The sequence below is a fragment of the Neoarius graeffei genome, chromosome 3 (genome assembly GCF_027579695.1).
Source record: "Neoarius graeffei isolate fNeoGra1 chromosome 3, fNeoGra1.pri, whole genome shotgun sequence".
NCBI classification, from domain to species: domain Eukaryota; kingdom Metazoa; phylum Chordata; class Actinopteri; order Siluriformes; family Ariidae; genus Neoarius; species Neoarius graeffei.
Genome location: NC_083571.1, coordinates 26,302,378 through 26,323,554, shown reverse-complemented (window position 1 = coordinate 26,323,554; position 21,177 = coordinate 26,302,378). Strand labels below are relative to the sequence as shown.

The window sequence follows — 21,177 nt, the reverse complement described above, 5'->3', positions numbered from 1 at the left end:
CATCCAGACTGTTACCAGGAACAAGTCCAAAAGTCAGGGTGTGTCATGGTATGGGGTTGTGTCAGAGCCCTTGGCAAAGGTAACTTAAACTTCTGTGATGGAGCATTAATACAGAAAAGTACACTGAGCTTTTTGGAGCAACATATGCTGCCTTCAAGACAACATCTTTTCCAGGGAAATTTCAAGAAGACAACGCAAAACCACATTCTGCACACATTACAAAGGCATGGCTGTGGAAGAAGAGGGTGTGTCCCCTCTGTCCCCAATAGAGAATGTGTGGAGAATTTAGAAATGTGACAACCTCGTACTGTTACACACCTTAAGACCTGTTTGCAGGAAGAATAGGAATGAATGAATGAATGAATGAATAAATAAATAAATAAAAATATTATTTACAAATCATTGTTTTTAATTTTAATTCAAATTTCAACATACCATCCCAACTTTTTCTGATTTGAGGTTGGAAAAAAGACTAGACTTCCCTGTTGATGCTGTTGGCATCAAGTTCTACCTGTTTATTTATTAAAGAATGACTTTATTTACCGTTTATAGCCATGTTTAATGTTGTGGACTGTCTATGAAAATTAGTTCCTGTTATCACTTATGTTAAAACATGTGAGTTCTCTCACCAGCCTCTGTTAATTCCTCTCTCCTGAAGTTAATGATAGCTTCATGCAGGTTTTTTGAAAATCCATTTACAGTGTCTTGCAAAAGTATTCATCCCCCTTGGTGTTTGTCCTGTTTTGTCACATTACAAGCTGGAATTAAAATAAATTTTTGGAGGGTTAGCGCCATTTGATTTACACAACATGCCGACCACTTTAAAGGTGCACATTGTTGTTTTATTGTGACACAAACAATAATTAAGAGGAAAAAACAGAAATCTGGAGTGTGCATAGGTACTGTATTCACCCGCCCAAAGTTAATACTTTGTAGAGCCACCTTTTGCTGCAATTACAGCTGCAAGTCTCTTGAGGTATGTCTCTATTAGCTTAGCACATCTAGCCACTGGGATTTTTGCCCATTCCTCAAGGCAAAACTGCTCCAACTCCTTCAAGTTAGATGGGTTGTGTTGGTGTACAGCAATCTTCAATTTATGCCACAGATTCTCAATTGGATTGAGGTCTGGGCTTTGATTAGGCCATTCCAAGACATTTAAATGTTTCCCTTTAAACCACTCCAGTGTAGCTTTAGCAGTATGTTTAGCATCATTGTCCTGCTGGAACGTGAACCTTCGTCCCAGTCTCAAACCTCTGATTGACTCAAACAGATTTTCCTCAAGAATTGCCCTGTATTTAGTGCCATCCATCTTTCCTTCAGTCTTGACCAGCTTTCCTGTCCCTGCAGATGAAAAACATCCCCACAGCATGATGCTGCCACCACCATGCTCCACTGTAGGAATGGTGTTCTCAGGGTGTTGGGTTTGCGCCACACATGGTGTTTCCCATGACAGCCAAAACCATCAATTTTAGTCTCATTTGACCAGATAATCTTCTTCCATGTGTTCGAGGAGTCTGCCATAAGCTGTTGGGCAAACTCCAAACGTGTTTTCTTCAGCAATGGCTTTCTTCTGGCCACTTTTCCATAAAGCCCCACTCTGTGGAGTGTACGGCTTAAAGTGGTCCTATGGACAGATACTCCCATCTCCACTGTGGATCTTTGCAGCTCCTTCAGTGTTCTTTTTGGTGTCTTTGCTGCATCTCTGATTAATGCCTTCCTTGCTCGGTCTGTGAGTTTTGGTGGGCGGCCTTCTCTTGTCAGGTTTGTAGTGGTGCCATATTCTTTCCATTTTTGCTATAATGGATTTAATGGTGCTCCCTGGGATATTCAAAGTTTGGGATATTTTTTAATCACCCAACCCTGATCTATACTTCTCCACAACTTTGTCTCTGACTTGTTTGGAGGCTCCTTGGTTTTCATGTTGCTTGCTTAGTGGTGTAGCAGAGTCAGATCATGTGACACTTTGATTGCACACAGATGGATCTTAATCAACTAATTATGTGACTTATGAAGTGAATTGGTTGGACCAGCTCTTATTTAGGGGTTTCATCCAAAAGGGGGTGAATACTTACCGTATGCACACTCCAGATTTCTGTTTTTACATCTTAATTATTGCTTGTGTCACAATAAAACAATTTGGGGATGAATACTTTTGCAAGACACTATGTGGAGCATCCACCATGCATGAGTAAGTTATTACTGTAGAAACAACTTTCTAATATATTTGAATGAGCACATTAATATAAACCTGTGATTGGCCTGACAGTTGGAATAACTATCAGAGCTGCTTTTATAGAGCATTTTCTGATCGGTCAGAATTGAGAATTCAACAGCACTGTGATTGACGGTTCTGTGAGGCCTCGACATGTCTCCATAATTTGTGTGTATGGATGCCAGAGCAGAACATGTGCAAGGCTTTGAGGTGTGTTTCAATGACAAAACCAGTTGTGTGTTTGCATATGAGAGGGATAGAGTGTTGTGGGTGTGTTGTGCGTGTGAAAAACAGACCTTGCGCAAGGGTTTGAGGTGCATCTCCATGTTGAAGTTGTATTTACACAGTTCACAGCAGCGTGTGTTTGAGCTTTTGATCCACTGGTGCAGGCAGGCGTGGTGCACGAAGCGTAGACTCCCTGTGCACCTACATGGTGTGATGAGAGGACACTCCTCATCGCCTTCACTGTGACAGATCCTACACACACACGGTACCTTTAACAGAATATCATTCGATATGTATTCACAACTATGTTTTATCACTTACCTGCACACTTCTGGTTCATCATCAGTACACGCTTCCTGGAGCATCCCATTCTGATTGGATGCCTCTGTGTACTTCTGAGCTGTCGGGATGGCCATATCTGTGTCTCCTGATCCTTGCTCCTCGTACATCTTCATCATTGGCTCCTCCTTCTCACTACTCATTCCACTGCCACACTCACATTCTCTGGCCTGATTGGCTGATTTGCTGTCTATCTCCTCCTTCTTTAACGATGTCTTCTGAGAGGTTTTGAGGTCCTGTTTCTGGGCCTCATCCTCACGGGAGCATGTGAGCACACGTGGGCGTCGCCTGCGCCGGGCTTTCTCACGGCTCCAGGATCGAGCTGCCCTGTGGTACTGTTCATCTCCTGAAGATGAGTCATTATGGGCGTGCATGCTCTTTGACTGGTCCACACCCTCTGCGATGCAACCACTGCTCTTCCGTTGCCTCCGGTATCGGCGCTTCACCTGTTGCTTAGTGATGGGGGTGTGGTTTTCAGGAATGATGGCTGCGGTCTGATCTGGGCCATGAGCTCCAGAGTTGAACAAGTTACCAGTGCTGGACCTACACACAGATAGAAGGTAAAAAGTGATGTCCAAAGAGAAACATAAGCAAATATAAATATTAAAATGCAATTATAGATCTGCTACTGTATCTAATTTTGTTTTTATTGTTGTGGTGGTGATGGTGGTTGTTTTTCTGTGATACTAGTATAAAGTTAAATAGCATTAGCTCCACCCACCTGCACGTTTCTTGACAAGAAGGTGTGGCCAAAGGCTGTGATGCGCCAGTGAGTACTGCCCCCTGGGTGGAGCTATGTGCCTAAAACAACACGGAGTTATAAAAAGAAAACCTTGAAACGTGGAACACCAGTTTATCAACACAAATAACGAAGTCTTTTTTCTCAGGAACATACAAATCTTCCAAGAATGGTGGCGCACATAAGAAGCTGCTTTCCAGTTTGAACACACGATATGTAATCAGTCAAATTAAGCTACACTCGCCGGCCACTTTAAATAGGAACTTGTTTTTAATTCTAAGATCCCTGTTCTTGGCTGCAGGACTGGAACCCAATGTGGTCTTCTGTTGTGGCATGCTGAGATGCGTTTCTGCTCACCACGGTTATAAAGAGTTGCTATGAGTTCCTACTGTATATCCTTCCTGGTAAAAAAAAAAGATCAAACCAATCTGTCCATTTTCCTCTGCCCTCTCTTATCAACAAGGTGTTTCCACCTACAGAACTGTCACTCACTTAGCTCAATGTTTTTTGTTTTTCGCACCATTCTGTTTAAACTCTAGAGACTGTTGTGTGTGAAAACCCCAGGAGATCAGCAGTTTCTGAAATATTCAAACCAGTCCATCTGGCTCAAACCAACACCCATGCCACAGTGAAAGTCACACGTTGAGATCACAAATTTTCCCGTCCTGATGTTTGATGTGAGTGAACAGTAACTGAAGCTCTTGATTTGTATCTGCATGATTTGATGCATTGTGCTGCTGTCAAGGGATTGGCTGATTAGAGAACTGCATCAAACAGCAGGTGTATCTAGTGAGTGTGTATTGAAAAGGTTTGAGCCTTATTTTCAAACTATTGGCTGTCAGCATGAATAGATGAAGTTGGTGATACAATAAATTAGTCATGTAACGAACTCAGAACATCCAGTCTTCACCGTAATTCATTTTTCTTATTATGCAAATGAAAAAAACCCAACCTTTTTTTGCTTTTGGTTTGTTTAAAAAATGCAAAAGGTGCCTGTATTAAATGCTTTTCTAACAGGGTTGAAGTAACATTTTACTTGAACGTCACCAAAGCTCTAAGACAAACCAATCCTATTACCAAAGCTAAAGCCGGGATAAAGAAACTCGGCTTGTTTTGTGTGTGGGAACATGAATACTTTCAGCATGGTTACGACACTTTAGTTTTTAAAAATTTCTAGAGCACCCCAGACAGACCATGTAGGGGAGAGTGGGGTAAGATGAGCCACTTTTTACATTTTTCATCATAACTACATGTTAAAGCCATTTTTGCTTCCAGTCTACACACCATACCAAATTTCAAAGTGTACTGTTACTATCTGAGCAAAACATAATTGATAAGCTCTTATGGTTAGAGTGATATTACCTCTTGAAAAAAAAATGTCAAGTGGCTCAACTTACCCCATGCACGAGGTAAGATGAGCCACTGTGTGGGGTAAATTGAGCCAACACAAAACATGTTAGGTTAACAAAGTAAACAACTTTTATTATTAGAAATGCAATCAATGAATCAAGTCAAGTCAATCAAGTGGGGGATAGGGCCGTTGCATAGAGAAGGGGAGATGAAGAGAGAGGTGATAGAACGAGATGGGATAGGGAGGGATAGATAGATGGATAGAGAGAGAGATATGCGTAGATAGATAGAAAGAGGGATGGTTAGAGAGGGAATGAGAGATATACTATATTATAGAAATTACTAAAACAGTAGAACAGTGCCAAAAGAATCTTATTTCTTTCAGTAGGTTAAAACATTGCTAAAACATGCAGCAATCATTCCATCAATCATTCAATCATTTCATCACTATTCAATGTTCCAAGCGTTCAAATGGCAAGGGAACACCATTTGCCTCTCCCTCCGTGCTGTCCCCCCAACAGTAAAGGGGCGGGGCAATTTTTTCACAATATCCTGTCTTGACAGGACAGCCTCATCTTTCTCTTTGAAGACAAAGGTTGACTTTCTTGCAGAGCCATGGCATGACCGGCTTCTTTTGAGAAATCTTGCCTCTATTTCGAAGACATACAATTTGATTATCTGGCCAATGAAGAAATGCACTTTCTTCTTCCCCATGTATTTTGCCACAACATAATCCCCCACATCTAACAACTGGTCTTCCTCATCTGATGTCATATATATATATATATATATATATATATATATGTTGTTGTCATATATGACCAGTAAATGTGAAAACTTAAGTGTCATCCATATTGGGTAAGCTCAGCCACCAATGGGGTAAGTTGAGCCAGTGGCTCAACTTGCCCCACATCTAATGGCTCATCTTACCCCATGGCCACCATTTTGTAGAAAAATGCTAATAAAGGGGATTAGGCTAATCAAAATTATTTTTATTAGCATTCATATCATAGCTTAGAAAGCCACTAACTTAACCCTAATGTGTCTAAATATTATTCTACTTTTGTCTTCTCTAAATCATCTTCACTGTGGACAAACATGGAATTGACTTAGAAAGCACAAAAACACATTTTTATAAATATGTCCCTCACCTAGTTTGACATGTGGTGCTCCTCTCCACAAGTGTAAGTAAATGGTCCCGGCCCCCTTTGAATGTGGTCACATGGTCACATTTGTTTACTGTTTCTTAGAAACAGGGGGTGGCTCATCTTACCCCCTGGCTCATCTTACCCCGCTCTCCCCTAACGTTATCTTGCTTACTGTTATGGGTATAATGGACATCCTAAACAGGTCTGTGGCATCATGATAGAGCAACAGTGCCATTACTATGAGCATTTTACAGCTGTGTGTATTAAGGTGCAAGGTTTATCTGGACACTTCCATACAGCATACCTCCAAATGGGGATCCTAAATGTACTACTAGTATTACTATAAAGATACGACATTAAACCTGTCAAAGTCCCTTCCACGCCAGGATCTGGTCTTCCCAGGCAGTCTCCTGTCCCAGTACTAACCAGCTCTTTGAGGCGCATGGGTGCAGCACTGATCTCTGTTTCTACAGCCCTCAGTCTCTCACCTATACAGCTAGGGTTACAGTGGGGGGCTAGTCCTCTGGTAACTGCGAGAGCTTGACTTCCCTACTTGCATCTGCATTACAGCATGCCTTGCCAGATGGCAGTAGGTACCATTTTTATGATGGTCTTTGGTATGACCCGACCGTGAGTAAATCTCACAATCTCCCGGTCAAGAGGCAAACACAGGAACCACCAGAGGTGGACAAAGTACCCAACTTCATTACTTAAGTCAAAGTACAGATCCCACTGGTCAAATGTTACTCCGATACAAGTGAAAGTTGTCCAGTCACATTTTTACTTAAGTTAAAGTACTGAAGTACATGATTTTAAAAATACTTAAGTATTAAAAGTACATTTTCTGTCAACGCATCGTTGTATTATAGCCACAACACTAACAAAACCTGATGCCTCTGAAGCAACCGACTGGATTTACTGACTAACTTGTAGAACCTGTAGAATAAACACCTGGTAGAATGTTACAAAATGAAACGCAACTGAACTGAAAAAGAACCACTGTCATTTTAATTTTTTTTAAACTGCAACACTCCTCCCCACCCCCATAAAGTGGCATGGTCATGTTCTGACCCAGCTCTGGCAGTGTGTGTTAATCAGGAAGACAGTGGAATAGCTGTAAATGCAGCTTGCTCAGAAATAAAAATGACAATCAAACCTGCTTAAAACCCAGGTCCACACCTCGAGCTTAATAACTGCCCAACAGCAACACTGCTTTAAGCAAGACAAAAAAATGCAAGACCATCATCTGACATCAAAACCAAAAATGCCAACAATTTGTTATGACTGACTAGTACAATACTGTCCATCTCACAGGTCGCACACACGTACGTGTGTGTGTGTGTGTGTGTGTGAGCGCCTGCAAGTGTATGTATTCATGCACATATGAATCTGCCTGTGGAATCATGGTGGATTAATGTTAAGCTAGCTATTCAGTGAAACGCCACCTGACGTGCTAGCAAAATCTTTTCAAACTCAATCATATTGGGTAACTAATGCTACTAGAAAAGAAAGATTTCTACATTTTGTTTATTTGGCAAGATTATGCTAAAACAGTAGTCTGGTTAACACCAGACCATATCACAAGTGAAATATGGTCTGGAATCCGCCTATTGAATTTCTCGTAGGGGAGGTGTGGTTTACGATTGTCAACGGCCGTTTATTGGACGTTGCGAATGTCTATCATTTGGTGTATGGCCAATCATGGCCCATGGCCAATCATGGCAGTTGTACCCGGTGACGTAGTTAGAGCGACGAAGAAGACGAAGAAGAGAAGGAAAGAGAAGGCAAAACAAAAATAGGAAAACAATGGCACCGAATGATTACTGCCGTTTTAAAACAAACTTTCGCTCTAAACTATTCACAACAGTGTCTAAAGCTTGATCGAAAGTTTGGTTCGTATCGCTCGCCGCCATGTTAAATGTGATCCGTAAACAGTCCCAAATAAACTACAAGCTTCCATTTGTCGAGTAGTACGCGTCACCGTCTTTCCACCCCTCCCCACTCTCTGATTGGCTCCCTAACTCAGGCGAGCCTTTAGACCATAGTTTCCATGCTGTCTTTTCAGATCGGAACGATTGTGCAAAGCAGCATGGGATTTCCCAGGCTACTAAAACATATTTCTGAAAGGACTTCAGATAAGTTAACATTATTCATGTTAGCGTAACTCCGTGTTTACATGCTAACTAACAGTGTCCAAGTTAACTAGCTATGTGTTAACATTAGCTGTGGACAGGGCTACGGCAACTTAGCGGGCAAATCTATAGAAAGTAATTTGACTAACCAGACTGCAACGCTATTGCAACGTTATCGCTAGCTCTAAAAGCACAGACAACTTCATTGCAAGCTTTCTCTTGGAATAAAATGTTTACATACCTCAATATGCTTCCGCAGGTCAGATGGCGAGTTTGTGTAGGCTGTGATGTGCTCTGTTTTAATCAAACATTTAAAATGAAACGACTTTTTATTCCTTTCAGAAAACTGAAACATGGGTTCTAGCTATAGCCATGGGTGCATGTATTCCCCAGAAGAACCGACTCCTTCTATTCTGCCATCAACTGATTGTGTTAAATAGTGCTGCGGAGAAATCATTGAACTTGATTTTATCCAGTCTGTGGATGTGACGTGACCCTAGTGATTACTGATCGGCTGTTTCAGTGTCACCTGCAAAAAAACAACCAATTTTTAGAAAAGAAAAGAAAAAAACATCCACTTTCAAAGCCACTTCATAGTAACGAGTAATGAGGACCTTGACAGAAATGTAGTGGAGTAAAAAGTACGATATTTCTTTCAAATGTAGTGAAGTTAAAGTCATAAATTACCAAAGAAATTAATACAGATACTCAAAAATTGTACTTAAGTACAGTACTCAAGTAAATGTACTTCGTTACCGTCCACCACTGCTAACCACTAGGCCAACTTGCAGTTAATTTAACCTGTAACTATGCACGTATATGCTGAAGCTAACACTAATGGCGTTGAGTTTCAGTCACTGCAGTGAAACCCTGACCATTAAGAGTGCTTTCTCATATGATATTATCACTCCTAAATCTTATTAAGACTGGACGTCCTGGGTTAGCTTTTAGACCATCAGTAGGAACTGTACATAGATTGGTGTGAGGATTAAATGAATGGAAATCATGAGGAAAAGAACAAGACCAACTTTGTAGGTCTTTCCATAAATTGATAGTAAATTGTAGTATTTGTATTGCTACAAGAAATAGTAGTAGGGCAGTGGTATGTAAATGACACATATTCTCATCAATGCTAAGAATTTTTAATGATAAATTTGGTGTTGTACCAACTAGATTTAAAGTCAGGATACCACCACACACTTGGTGGCATGACAGTATACTTCCATCCACGGAGGATTTCATTATTATAGACGTGATAGCTGTTCAATGGTCAAAATATGAAGATAGCATTTGTCTAGATTTTTATCGCAAGTTGGCCTAGAGGTTAGCATGTCCGTCTCTTGACCGGGAGATCGCGAGTTCTACTTGCGGTTGGGCCATACCAAAGACCATCATAGAAATGGTACCATCTGGTGAGGAACACTGCAATACAGATGTGAGTAGGAAGTCAAACTCTCGCAGTTACCAGAGGACTCCCCCCCCCCCCCCCCCCCCACCCACTGTAACCCTAACTATGTAATAGGTGAGAGGCCAAGGGCTATAGAAACAGAGCTTGGTGCCACCCAATGTGCCTCAAAAGACTGGTTAGTACTGGGATGGGAGACTGTCTGGGATGACCAGGTCCTGGTGCAGAAGGGAATTTGACTTGACACAAACATCAAAACCCTAATACTGACCTCATTATCTATTCCTGCTACAGTACATCACAGCTTCAGTTCTTAGATTCTGTCCAACTTTTGCTCTCTGGCACTGATCATACCTCATGGTTGGTCTCCATCCCTGAATCAAGTCTCAGTCTGGGCTCCTGCATCTGCTATCATCCAGTCCCAGACCCAAATCTGGTTTGAAAGCTTTCTTTGCTTTGCTGATCTGATTATTTATTCCATATATTGAGGTATCTAAACATTCAGATGCTTCACAGTACCATGAATAAGCTTTATTCTTAAAGCGTTGCTCTGAAATGATAAAGACACTAGAGCCAAGAAAACAAGTTAAATCATTGGTAGAATATACACCAACCAGCCAGAACATTGACAGGTGAAGTGAATAACATTGATTAAAAAGTTAATGCTGCTGAAACAGAAAGGTGTCAGCATTAACTTTTTCAGCAGTTTGTGCTACAGTAGCTCTTCTGTTCTTCTGCATTGGATCATATGGGCGAGCCTTCATGCCCCATGCGAATCAATGAGCCTTCAACACCCATGACCCTGTCGCCAGTTCACCAGTTGTCCTTCCTTGGACCACTTTCGTTAGGTACTAACCACTGGATACCAGGAAAACCCCACAAGATGTGCCATTTTGGAGATGCTCAGACCCAGTCAACTAACCATCACAATTTGGCCCTCGGCAGAGTTGCTCAGATCCTTACGCTTGGCCATTTTTCCTGCTTCCAACACATCAACTTCAAGAACTGACTGTTCTCTTGCTGCCTAATATATCCCACCCCTTGACAGGTGTCATTGTAATGAAATAATCACTGCTATTCACTTCACTTGTCAGTGGTTTTAATGTTATGAATGTTATGGCTGATCAGTGTAAATGCTGAGTCAGAAATTAACCATGACAGGGAGTGCTGTTATACAGGAGCTGATTATTTTCCCACAGCATGTCTCAAAGTCTTTTATTCCTCTTATACCACAGCAGTTTGCCAATGATTCAACTATTTAAAAAATGTATTCATGATCGGTATATTATGCTGTTTAACGATGTAATGTTGTGGGACGTCTACGAGACTTATGACTCATGTTACAGCAGTTAAAAGAGTCCTTCTCTCACCATCCTCTTTTTTCCCCTCTTTTGAAATTAAGACAAAAAAAGCAGCTTGTCATATTAACAAGGAACTGTAATGTCCTCTGTTCTGAAGGTTCTCCTGTGATGGAAAACAAAAGAACGGCTTTACCTTTGTCTGTTGTGAATTATGTCCAGAATGCTCGATACAAGTCTGTGTCTTGCAAAAGTATTCATCCCCCTTGACGTTTGTCCTGTTTTGTCGCATTACAAGCTGGAATTAAAATTGACCTTTTTTTTGGGGGGGGGGGGTAGCACGATTTGATTTACAGAACATGCTTACAACTTTAAAAGTGAAAATTATTGTTTTATTGTGACACAAACAATAATTAAGATGAAAAAACAGAAATCTGGAGTGTGCGTAGGTATTCATCCCCCAAAGTCAATACTTTGTCAAGCCACCTTTTGCTGCAATTACAGCTGCAAGCCTCTTGGGGTATGTCTCCGTGACAGTTCATGTAGGTGGGTGGAGCACAGAAGGACGGCAGGCCAGAACTGAGTTCACAAAACTCTTTTATTTAGCTTTTCAGCTTCTATATTTACTCTCACACACACTCAGACACACGCACACACATCAGTCGTCTGGTTGGGGAGAGAGCTCCCTCTGCTCTCGCTCTCTCTCCTTAAATAGGGCGCGGTCACTGGGGAAGACACACAAACATTCGCCACGACCATCTGCGCCCCCGGACTGTGGATCACCTTGAAGTTAAAGGGTTGGAGTGCCAGATACCAACGGGTGATCCGGGCGTTGGCATCCTTCATGCGGTGGAGCCACTGGAGGGGCGTGTGGTCCGAACAGAGGGTGAAAGGGTGTCCCAGCAGGTAGTAATAGAGGGCGAGGACCGCCCACTTGATCGCCAGGCACTCTTTCTCAATGGTGCTGTAGCGCCCCTCACGCACCGACAGCTTGCGACTGATATACAGTACTGGGCGATCCTTCCCCTCCACCTCCTGGGACAAAACAGCCCCCAGCCCTCTGTCCAATGCATCTGTCTGTAACATAAAGGGGAGAGAAAAGTCAGGGGAGTGTAAAAGTGGCCCCCCACACAGTGCAGCCTTTACCTTAGAAAAAGCCCGCTAGCATTGCTCCATCCACTGGACCGGATCTGTTGCCCCCTTTTTAGTGAGATCAGTCAGCAGGCTGGTGACGTCCGAATAATTAGGTATAAACCTACGATAATAGCCAGCCAGCCCCAGGAACTGTCTCACCCCCTTTTTGGTCTTGGGCCTCGGGCAGGCCGCAATAGAGATCTTGCAGTCACGTGACCGGAAAGTACACAGCCGCCATCTTGTCGGTAAAAAACACCGCTGAATACTGCTGCACTCGTGTACAGAATGGATCAATTTCAACCGACGGACTACACGGCTCATTTTTCTAATGAACAGATAACTAGATATGTGTCTAAAATAAACGATCTACAGATTAGTGACCGTAATGGCTTACCGGACGGAGTTTTCACGACCGGATTTTGAACTGCCAGCGGAATACCCAGACGTGTATAATTACATCATTAACTTTCCCTCGCTGTTCAGTGGTGAAGCACTGCATGCTTATAAATCTCTGGACAGTTATCTTTACAGAAATTCAGGATTTGTCAGCAACTCAGATGTGGCATCTTGTAAACAAGAATCCTCATTGGACGGGTAAATCACTTAAGTATTGAGTATAGCACTGACCAGCCGATTATAGAATAGAATAAGGTAATTCCAGCTGTAATTCCAAATCGTCTGTCTTGTTTACCATGGATCTGGCGTTGGAGAGGTAGAGGCTTAGCAGTGGAGGTTTGAGTGGCTGTTTTCTGAGCTTAGTCAACAGGCCGGCTCTGCAGCCTCGCTTTTGCTTCCGCTCCCGGCGCTGCCTCCTTCGCTTTGCTTCCGATAACAATCCACGGAGACCCCGCTGGTCTTGCTATCTCGTCCAGAATGTTGTGCATGCGATGGAAATCGCTACAAACCGTCATTTTCTGCTGGAAACCAATGTCCAGTAAGTCCATACAGTTGTAGTGGATATTGAAGTCCGGTACAGACGAACAACATGCAAAAATACACACAAAAAACATAAACGTGCACAGGTAGGGAGAGTTTGTAGCCGCAGCCGTTGTAGTAGAATTGTATATAGTAGGGTTTTCCAGAAGAAAAGGTAGAAGTAAAGTAGAAGGCGGAAATATGGCGTTTGACTGACAAGATGGCGTCTGTCACAATCTGGATCGGCTGTGACATCACATGCAAGTGCTCCATTGCTGCTGTCTTGTTAATTTGGGGACGCACCTGCCCGTTGCCCAAGTGGAAGCCCAGATACCGTACTTCCACCCGCCCAATCGCACACTTCTTCGGGTTGGCTGTGAGACCCGCTCACCTCAGCGACCTAAGGACGGCCCTCAGATGTTCGAGGTGCCTCGGCCAGTCATTACTATAGATAATAATGTCGTCGAGGTAGGCGGCCGCATAGGTGACGTGGGGGTGGAGGACCCTATCCATCAGCCGCTGAAACGTAGCGGGCGCCCCAAACAGCCCAAAAGGAAGTGTGACAAATTGGTGTAAGCCAAACGGTGTGGAAAAGGCCATTTTTTCTCAGGATAATGGAGTCAAGGGGATCTGCCAATAACCCTTTGTTAAATCCAGTGTCGAGTAAAAATGAGCCGTGCCTAGACGATCGAGCAACTCATCAATACGAGGCATTGGGTACACATCGAATTTAGACACCGCATTGACTTTTCTATAGTCTACACAGAACCGGACCGACCCATCAGCCTTGGGAACCAAGACCACCGGGCTGCTCCAGTCACTGTGGGACTCCTCGACGATGCCCATTTCAAGCATGGCCTCGAGTTCTTCTCGAACCACTTTTTTCTTGTGCTCGGGTAACCTGTAAGGGCAGCTACGCACTACCACCCCCGGGGGCGTCTCAATGTGGTGCTCTATGAGGTTGGTGCGGCCGGGAAGGGGCGAGAACAAGTCTGAAAACTCGGTCTGCAACTGGGCAACCTCCACGAGTTGGGTCAGGGAGAGGTGGTCTCCACAGGGGACTGGAAGTTACGTGATGCCAATGTTCCCTTTTGAACCTCTGGCCCCAGCTCCGCCTTCTCTGGAACCACAGACACCAATGCCATGGGGACCTCCTTGTTCCAGAGTTTGAGCAGGTTGAGGTGGTAAATCTGTAGTGCCCCACCCCTATCCGTTCGCCTTACATCATAGTCAACGTCCCCGACTCGCCGTGTGACCTCAAAGGGCCCTTGCCACTTGGCGAACAATTTGGAGCTCGATGTGGGCAACAGTACGAGTACTTTATCTCCTGGTGTGAACTCCCTAAGGCACGCACCCTTGTCGTACAGGCGGGTTTGTCATTCTTGGGCCTGCCGCAAATTCTCCTGAGTTAGGTGCATGAGTGTGTGGAGTTTTGCGCGCAGGTCAATTACGTATTGGATTTCATTTTTACTTGGTGAAGGTCCCTCCTCCCAATTTTCCTGCAGCACATCTAGAATGCCGCGCAGCTTACGCCCGTATAACAATTCAAACAGGGAGAACCCCGTGGAGGCTTGCGGGACCTCTCGCACTGCAAATAGCAAGGGTTTGAGCCATTTATCCCAATTACGTGCGTCCTCACTTATGAATTTTTTAATTATATTCTTGAGGGTGCGATTGAACCGTTCAACTAAACCGTCCGTTTGTGGGTGATACGCGCTGGTGCGGATCGGCTTAATACCCAACAACCCATACAGTTCGTTCAGTGTGCGTGACATAAACGAGGTGCCTTGGTCAGTCAGAATCTCTTTCGGGATTCCAACTCGGGAGATGACGCAGAACAGCGCCTCCGCAATACTGTGTGCTGAAATATTGAGAAGAGGCACTGCTTCCGGTTATCGCGTTGCATAGTCCACCAGAACTAATATAAAGCGGTACCCTCATGTTGACCAATCTAATGGCCCGACGAGATCCATCCCAATTCTTTCGAATGGGGTCTCGAGTAACAGTAGAGGGCGCAAAGGCGCTTTTGGAATGGCCGCTGGATTTACTAACTGGCATTCGCGGCATGCCGTACACCACCTACGGACATCGCCGCGAATCCCTGGCCAATAGAACTGGGCCATTATTCGGGCTAGTATTTTATCCTGCCCTAAGTGTCCAGCCATGGGATTAAAGTGAGCCGCCTGGAATACCAATTCCCGGCGGCTCTTCAGAATCAAAAGTTGCGTGACTCGCTCTTTAGTTTGAGTGTCCTGTGTCACTCGGTATAATCTATCCTTCATAATCACGAAGTAGGGGAAGGACGGGGTGGCGTTTGGCTGGAGCGTTTGACCATTGATTACTCTCACTTGGTCAAACGCATGCCGCAGAGTCTTGTCTCGCGACTGCTCTAATAGAAAATCCGGAAGGAATTCCCCAACAGAGAGAGGAGGAGCCGGCGGCTCCTCACTCTGACGCGGAGCTGACGTAGACGGCTCTGTGACAGCTGCTCCCGCCAACGCGACACCGGGACCTCCCCCTGTTACACTATGGCAGGATCCACTCTTCACTAAGTGTGTCATTAAATCCCGAAGTCCCGGCCAATCAGTCCCCAAAATTATTGAGTGGGTAAGGCAAGGATTAACCGCCGCCTTCACTATAAATTTTTCCCCTCGAAAAAGAATGTGGACCGACACTAGAGGGTAGTTGTGAACATCCCCGTGCACACACAACACCTTCACCAATTGTGCTCCCCCCAATGCCTCGTCTTGCACCAGGCTTTGGTGGATTGAGGTCTGATTACAGCCAGAATCCACCAACGCCTGATATGTATCCCCTTGGATACTCACCGGTATGCGATACGCTCCGGCCCAATCAAGGGCAGCTCCTGGCGCGTCAGGGATCCGAACCACTGCGCCCACCTCCATTACCAAGCACTGATGTTGGAGGTGGCCCGGCTCCCCGCAGCACCAGCAAACCGGCCCGGGCTTCCTCTCTGCACTAGTGCTCTGGGGCTCACTCACCTGAGGGGGGGGAGAGACAGACACAGAAGGGAGAAACGGGAGGGCACCGTGGGTGCGGCGGGCCGGCTGGGGTGGCGCTGGCCCCCGCCTCCGTGGTGGGGGAATGGGGCGAGGAGGAGACACAGGAGGAGGGGGGAGAGAGAGAGAGAGAAGAGAAGAGGTCATCTGCTGTCCTGCCGTCGGGACAGCCGCCAAATGGTCCTCCGCCAGCTCGATTGCCTGATCCAGCGATGCCGGGCGGTGGCACTGGACCCACTCTGTGGTTCCCTGCTGGTAGACGCGTGATGAACTGCTCCAGTACCACCTGGTCGATGAGTCCCTCGGCGTCGCGGTTGTCGGCCCTCAACCACTGCCAGCAGGCGTCCCGGAGTTGCTGGCCAAACACGAATGGCCGGCCGACTTCCACCAAGCGCAAAGTGCAGAAGCACTGACGTTGTTGCTCGGGGGTGCGCCCCACCCACTGGAGGACGGCCTGGCGAAGGTCCGCGTAGGCCAGCCGGCGGTCGGCGGGGAGCTGTAGTGTGGCCAGCTGCGCCTCTCCCGTTAGCAGGGGGAGGAGGCACGCCGCGTGCTGTTCCACCGGCCACCCCGAGGTCTCTGCTACCTGCTCAAAGAGCGTGAGGAAAGCCTCGAGGTCGTCCTGCGGGCCCATCTTCGTGAGGGTGAGGGGGGAAGGGCCCGCGGCAGTGGAGATGGTGGACCCCGCCGACGCGAGGAGGTGCCGGAACGCCCGACGATCTTCCTGTTGCGCCAGCACCAGGGCCTCGAACCATTGTTCTTGCTCCTTTCGGAGGGCAAGCAGCGCCTGGTGCTGGCTCTGTTGGGCCGTGGTGAGGGCGTGGATCGGGTCTGCAAAGGGGGAGGACTCCATGGGGCTGTTCTCTTCTGTGCTCATCCCGGGTTTCAGCACCACTGTGACAGTTCGTGTAGGTGGGTGGAGCACAGAAGGACGGCAGGCCAGAACTGAGTTCACAAAACTCTTTTATTTCGCTTTTCAGCTTCTATATTTACTCTCACACACACTCAGACAGACGCACACACATCAGTCATCTGGTTGGGGAGAGAGCTCCCTCTGCTCTTGCTCTCTTTCCTTAAATAGGGCACGGTCACTGGGGAAGACACACAAACATTAATTAACGTCAGGTGTAGTGATTCTGCCACTTACCTTCCCTGACTCTGCCCTCCGGTCACAGACCAATGCTTGACCACGCCCCCGCTGCCACAGTCTCTATTAGCTTAGCACATCTAGCCACTGGGATTTTTGCTCATTCCTCAAGGCAAAACTGCTCCAACTCATTCAAGTTAGATGGGTTGCGTTAGTGTACAGCAATCTTCAAGTTATGCCACAGATTCTCAATTAGATTGAGGTCTGGGCTTTGATTAGTTCATTCCAATGCATTTCAAGGTTTCCCTTTAAACCACTCCAGTGTAGCTTTAGCAGTATGTTTAGGGTCATTGTCCTGCTGGAATGTGAACCTTTGTCCCAGTCTCAAACCTCTGGCCGACTCAAACAGGTTTTCCCCCAGAATTGCCCTGTATTTAGTGCCATCCATCTTTCTTTCAGTCCTTACCAGCTTTCCTGTCCCTGCAGATGAAAAATATCCCCACAGCATGATGCTGCCACCACCATGCTTCACTGTAGGAAAGGTGTTCTCAGGGTGTTGGGTTTGCACCACGCATGGCATTTCCCATGATGGCCAAAAAGATCAATTTTAGTCTCATTTCAAGTTCAAAGTGTTCATTGTCATATGCACAGTAAGGACATGTCCACTTGCACAATGAAATTCTTAGTTTGCTGTCCACCATGAATGCCAATTACAAATAAATAAATAAATAGGTGGAAGAAGTAATACAAAGTAAAGGCAATATAGTGCAAAAATAAAAGCAAAGAAAAGCAAAAGCAACAAAAACAAAAGCACCCAGTATAGTACGAAATAAAGGGAAATGTGTAGTGCAAAATAGGTAGTGTAATACAAAAATAAGGCAATGATCAGACGTAGCAGCAGAAGGGCAGTAATGTGTGAATGTGCAAACAATGTAACCAGTCAAGGAAACAACAGGAAAATGGCAGTAATGTGCAAATATGTGCAAACAATGTAACCAGATGTAAACAGTCAAGGAACAGCAGCAAAAAGGGCAGTAATGTGCAAACAAATGTAAACAGATGTAAACAGTCAAGGACAGTTTACAGGATGGTAATCCATGGTTATAGACTCCTGTCAGCTGTTCAGGAGTCTAATGGCGGTGGGAAAGAAAGAGTTCTTTAGTCTGACAGTCTTACATTTCAGACTTCTGCACCTCTGGCCTGAGGGTAGGAGTGTGAACAGTCTGTGCTGGGGGTGGGTGGGGTCTTTGAGGATGGAGGCAGCTCTCCTGTGGACTCTGCGGTGGTAGGTGCTCTGCAGAGAGGGCAGTGGAGTTCTGGTGATCCTCTCAGCAGTCTTCACCATCCTCTGCAGGCATTTGCGGTCCATTGCTGTAGTGCTGCCGTACCACACAGTGATACAGTTGGCCAGGATGCTCTCAATCACGCAGCTGTAGAAGTTGCTGAGGATCTTGAGTGACATGCCAAACTTCCTCAGCCTCCTCTGAAAGTACAGTTGCTGTTGAGCCTTCCTAACCAGCTGTGTGGTGTTAGGTGTCTATGTGAGGTCCTCACTGATGTGAACACCCAGGTATTTGAAGCTACTCACCCTCTCCACCTCAAGCTCCCGGATGAACAGTGGCCGATGAGGTCTCCTCTCCTTCCTCATGTCCACTATCATCTCCTTCGTCTTGTCTGTGTTGAGGGTGAGGTTGTTGTCCTCACACCATGACACCAGACTGGCCACCTCCCTCCTGTAGGCAGTTTCGTCACTGCCAGTGATGCGTCCTATCACTGCGGTGTCGTCCGCAAACTTCAGGATGATGTTGTCCTTGTGGGAGGCGACACAGTCATGGGTGAACAGAGTGTAGAGGATGGGGCTGAGGACACATCTCTGTGGGGTGCCAATGTTTGTGATGATGCTGGATGAAGTCCTATTACCAATCCTGACAGTCTGGGGCCTGCCAGTCAGGAAGTCGATGAGCCAGTCACAGAGGGTGGGGTGCAAACCAAGTGTGGACAGTTTATGGATGAGTTTGTGGGGGATGACAGTGTTGAAGGCAGAGCTGTAGTCAACAAAGAGCATCCTGATGCTCTTTGTTGACTACATGTCTTTGTTTTCCATGTGGGAGAGGGCATAATGGAGGGCATCTGAGGTGGACCTGTTGGGCCTGTAGGCATACTGCAGGGGGTCCAGGGTTTCCGGTATGCTGTTCTGAATGTGGGCCAGTACCACTCTCTCAAAGCACTTTGAGGTGATTGGAGTGAGTGCTATTGGCCTGTTATCATTCAGGCAGGTGGGTGGGCTCTTCGGGAAGAGGGACAATGGTTGTGGTCTTGAAGCAGGAGGGAATGGTGCTCTGGCTGAGGGAAAGGTTGAAGATGGTGATGAAAACATCAGCCAGCTCATTGGCACATACTCTGAGGGCCTGCCCAGGGATATTGTCTGGTCCTGCTGCCTTCCTGGGGTTGATCCTTGTCAGAGCTTTGTGTACCTGGCCTGATGAGACTGTTGTTGGTTGGGGTGGGGGTTGGGTGGTCCAGGTGAGTGTGTGCCTCCTCTCTGTGCTGTAGTTGGAGGTCTCAAAGCAGGTGTAGAAAGTGTTGAGGTCATCTGGCAGGCTGTCTGTGGAGCTGATGGTGCTGGTGGTGGTCCTATAGTCTGTGATGTACTGCAGGCCTTGCCACATTTGCCTGGGGTCAGCAGTAGCATAGAAGCCATCCAGCTTCTCTCTGTACTGCCTCTGGGCCGCTGTACTGGGTTTCCTCAGTCCGTACTTCGCCGCTTTGTACTCCGTCTCATTGCCTGATCTAAATGCAAGAGAGCGAGCACGCAGATTGCGTTGTACCTGACTGTTTACCCAGGGCTTTTGGTTGGGGAACTTCCTGATCTTTATGGTGGGCACGATGTTGCAGACACGTACTGATGTACCCAGTCAAATACTTAACATAGTCCTGTATGCTGACAGAAGAGTCCTCCAAAGTGGCTGCAGCTTTAAACACATCCCAGTCTGGCCAAGCAAAACAGTCCTGAAGGGTGCTCTCAATCTCTGGGCTCCAGAGTTTGACTTGTTTGGTGACAGGATTTGTTTGTTTTAGTCTTTGTCTGTAGGCCGGATACAGGAACAAAGAGATGTGGTCCGATTGTCTCAAGTGGGGGCAGGGTGCGGCCCTGTATGCACCGCGTATGTTGCTGTAAACATGATCCAGTGTGTTCTTATCACGGGTGGGGATGTCCACATGTTGATAATATTTAGGGAATACAGTCTGTAAATTGCACTGATTAAAGTCACCGGAGACGATAAAAACAGCGTCGGGATGAGCCATCTCTAACACGCTGATGTCATCATGGAGTTTACTGAGTGCTGCCGTGGAGTTAGCTCACAGGGGGATGTAAACAGCGACCAAAAACACAGCAGTGAATTCCCTTGGGAGATAATAGGGGCAGCATTAAAGCAGTAACAGCTCCACATTTGGTGAACAGTGCTTATAAACAGTCTGTATATCTCCACACCAAGAGTTGTTAATAAACACCTCCCCCTGTAGCCTTACCGGAGGCTGCGGTCCAGTTTCCTTGGTGTACAGAGTGAGTCTGTAGCTGAATGGCGCATTCTGGGATTTTGTCTGGGAGCCAGGTCTTGGTGAAAATTAGAGCACAGCACTCTCTTATTTCCCACTGAGCTGTGATTCTGGCTCTTAATTCATCCAGCTTGTTTTCCAGAGACCGCATGTTGGCTAGCAGGAGGCTGGGTAGCGGTGGTCGGCTAGCGCAAGCTTTTAGCCTAGCATGGAGCCCCCCCAGAGAATCTTCTTCCATGTGTTTGGGGAGTCTGCCACATGCTGTTGGGCAAACTCCAAACGTCTTTTTTTTAATCAATGGCTTTTTTCTGGCCACTCTTCCATAAAGCCCTACTCTGTGGAGTGTACAGCTTAAAGTGGTCCTATGGACAGATACTCCCATCTCCACTGTGGATCTTTGCAGCTCCTTCAGTGTTATCTTTGATGACTTTGTTGCATCTCTGATTAATGCCCTCCTTGCCTGGTCTGTGAGTTTTGGTGGGCGGCCTTCTCTTGTCAGGTTTGTAGTGGTGCCATATTCTTTCCATTTTGCTATAATGGATTTAATGGTGCTCCCTGGGATATTCAAAGTTTGGGATATTTTTTATAACCCAACCCTGATCTATACTTCTCCAC

General features: G+C 45.9%; 1 protein-coding gene across 1 annotated transcript in view; it reads right to left on the bottom strand.

The window, feature by feature from the left end:
* The window catches only part of marchf1 (membrane-associated ring finger (C3HC4) 1), a 35,903-nt gene extending 15,309 nt beyond the window's left edge, over positions 1-20,594 (bottom strand). The window contains exons 1-4 of the mRNA XM_060915629.1: positions 20,536-20,594; positions 19,678-19,794; positions 2,759-3,319; positions 2,509-2,689 (exon numbers count right to left, since the gene is read on the bottom strand). Coding sequence (XP_060771612.1) covers positions 2,509-2,689; positions 2,759-3,319; positions 19,678-19,794; positions 20,536-20,594 — 918 coding nt within the window. The remainder of the gene's footprint in view (positions 1-2,508; positions 2,690-2,758; positions 3,320-19,677; positions 19,795-20,535) is intronic.
* Between the last annotated feature and the right edge of the window lie 583 nt (positions 20,595-21,177).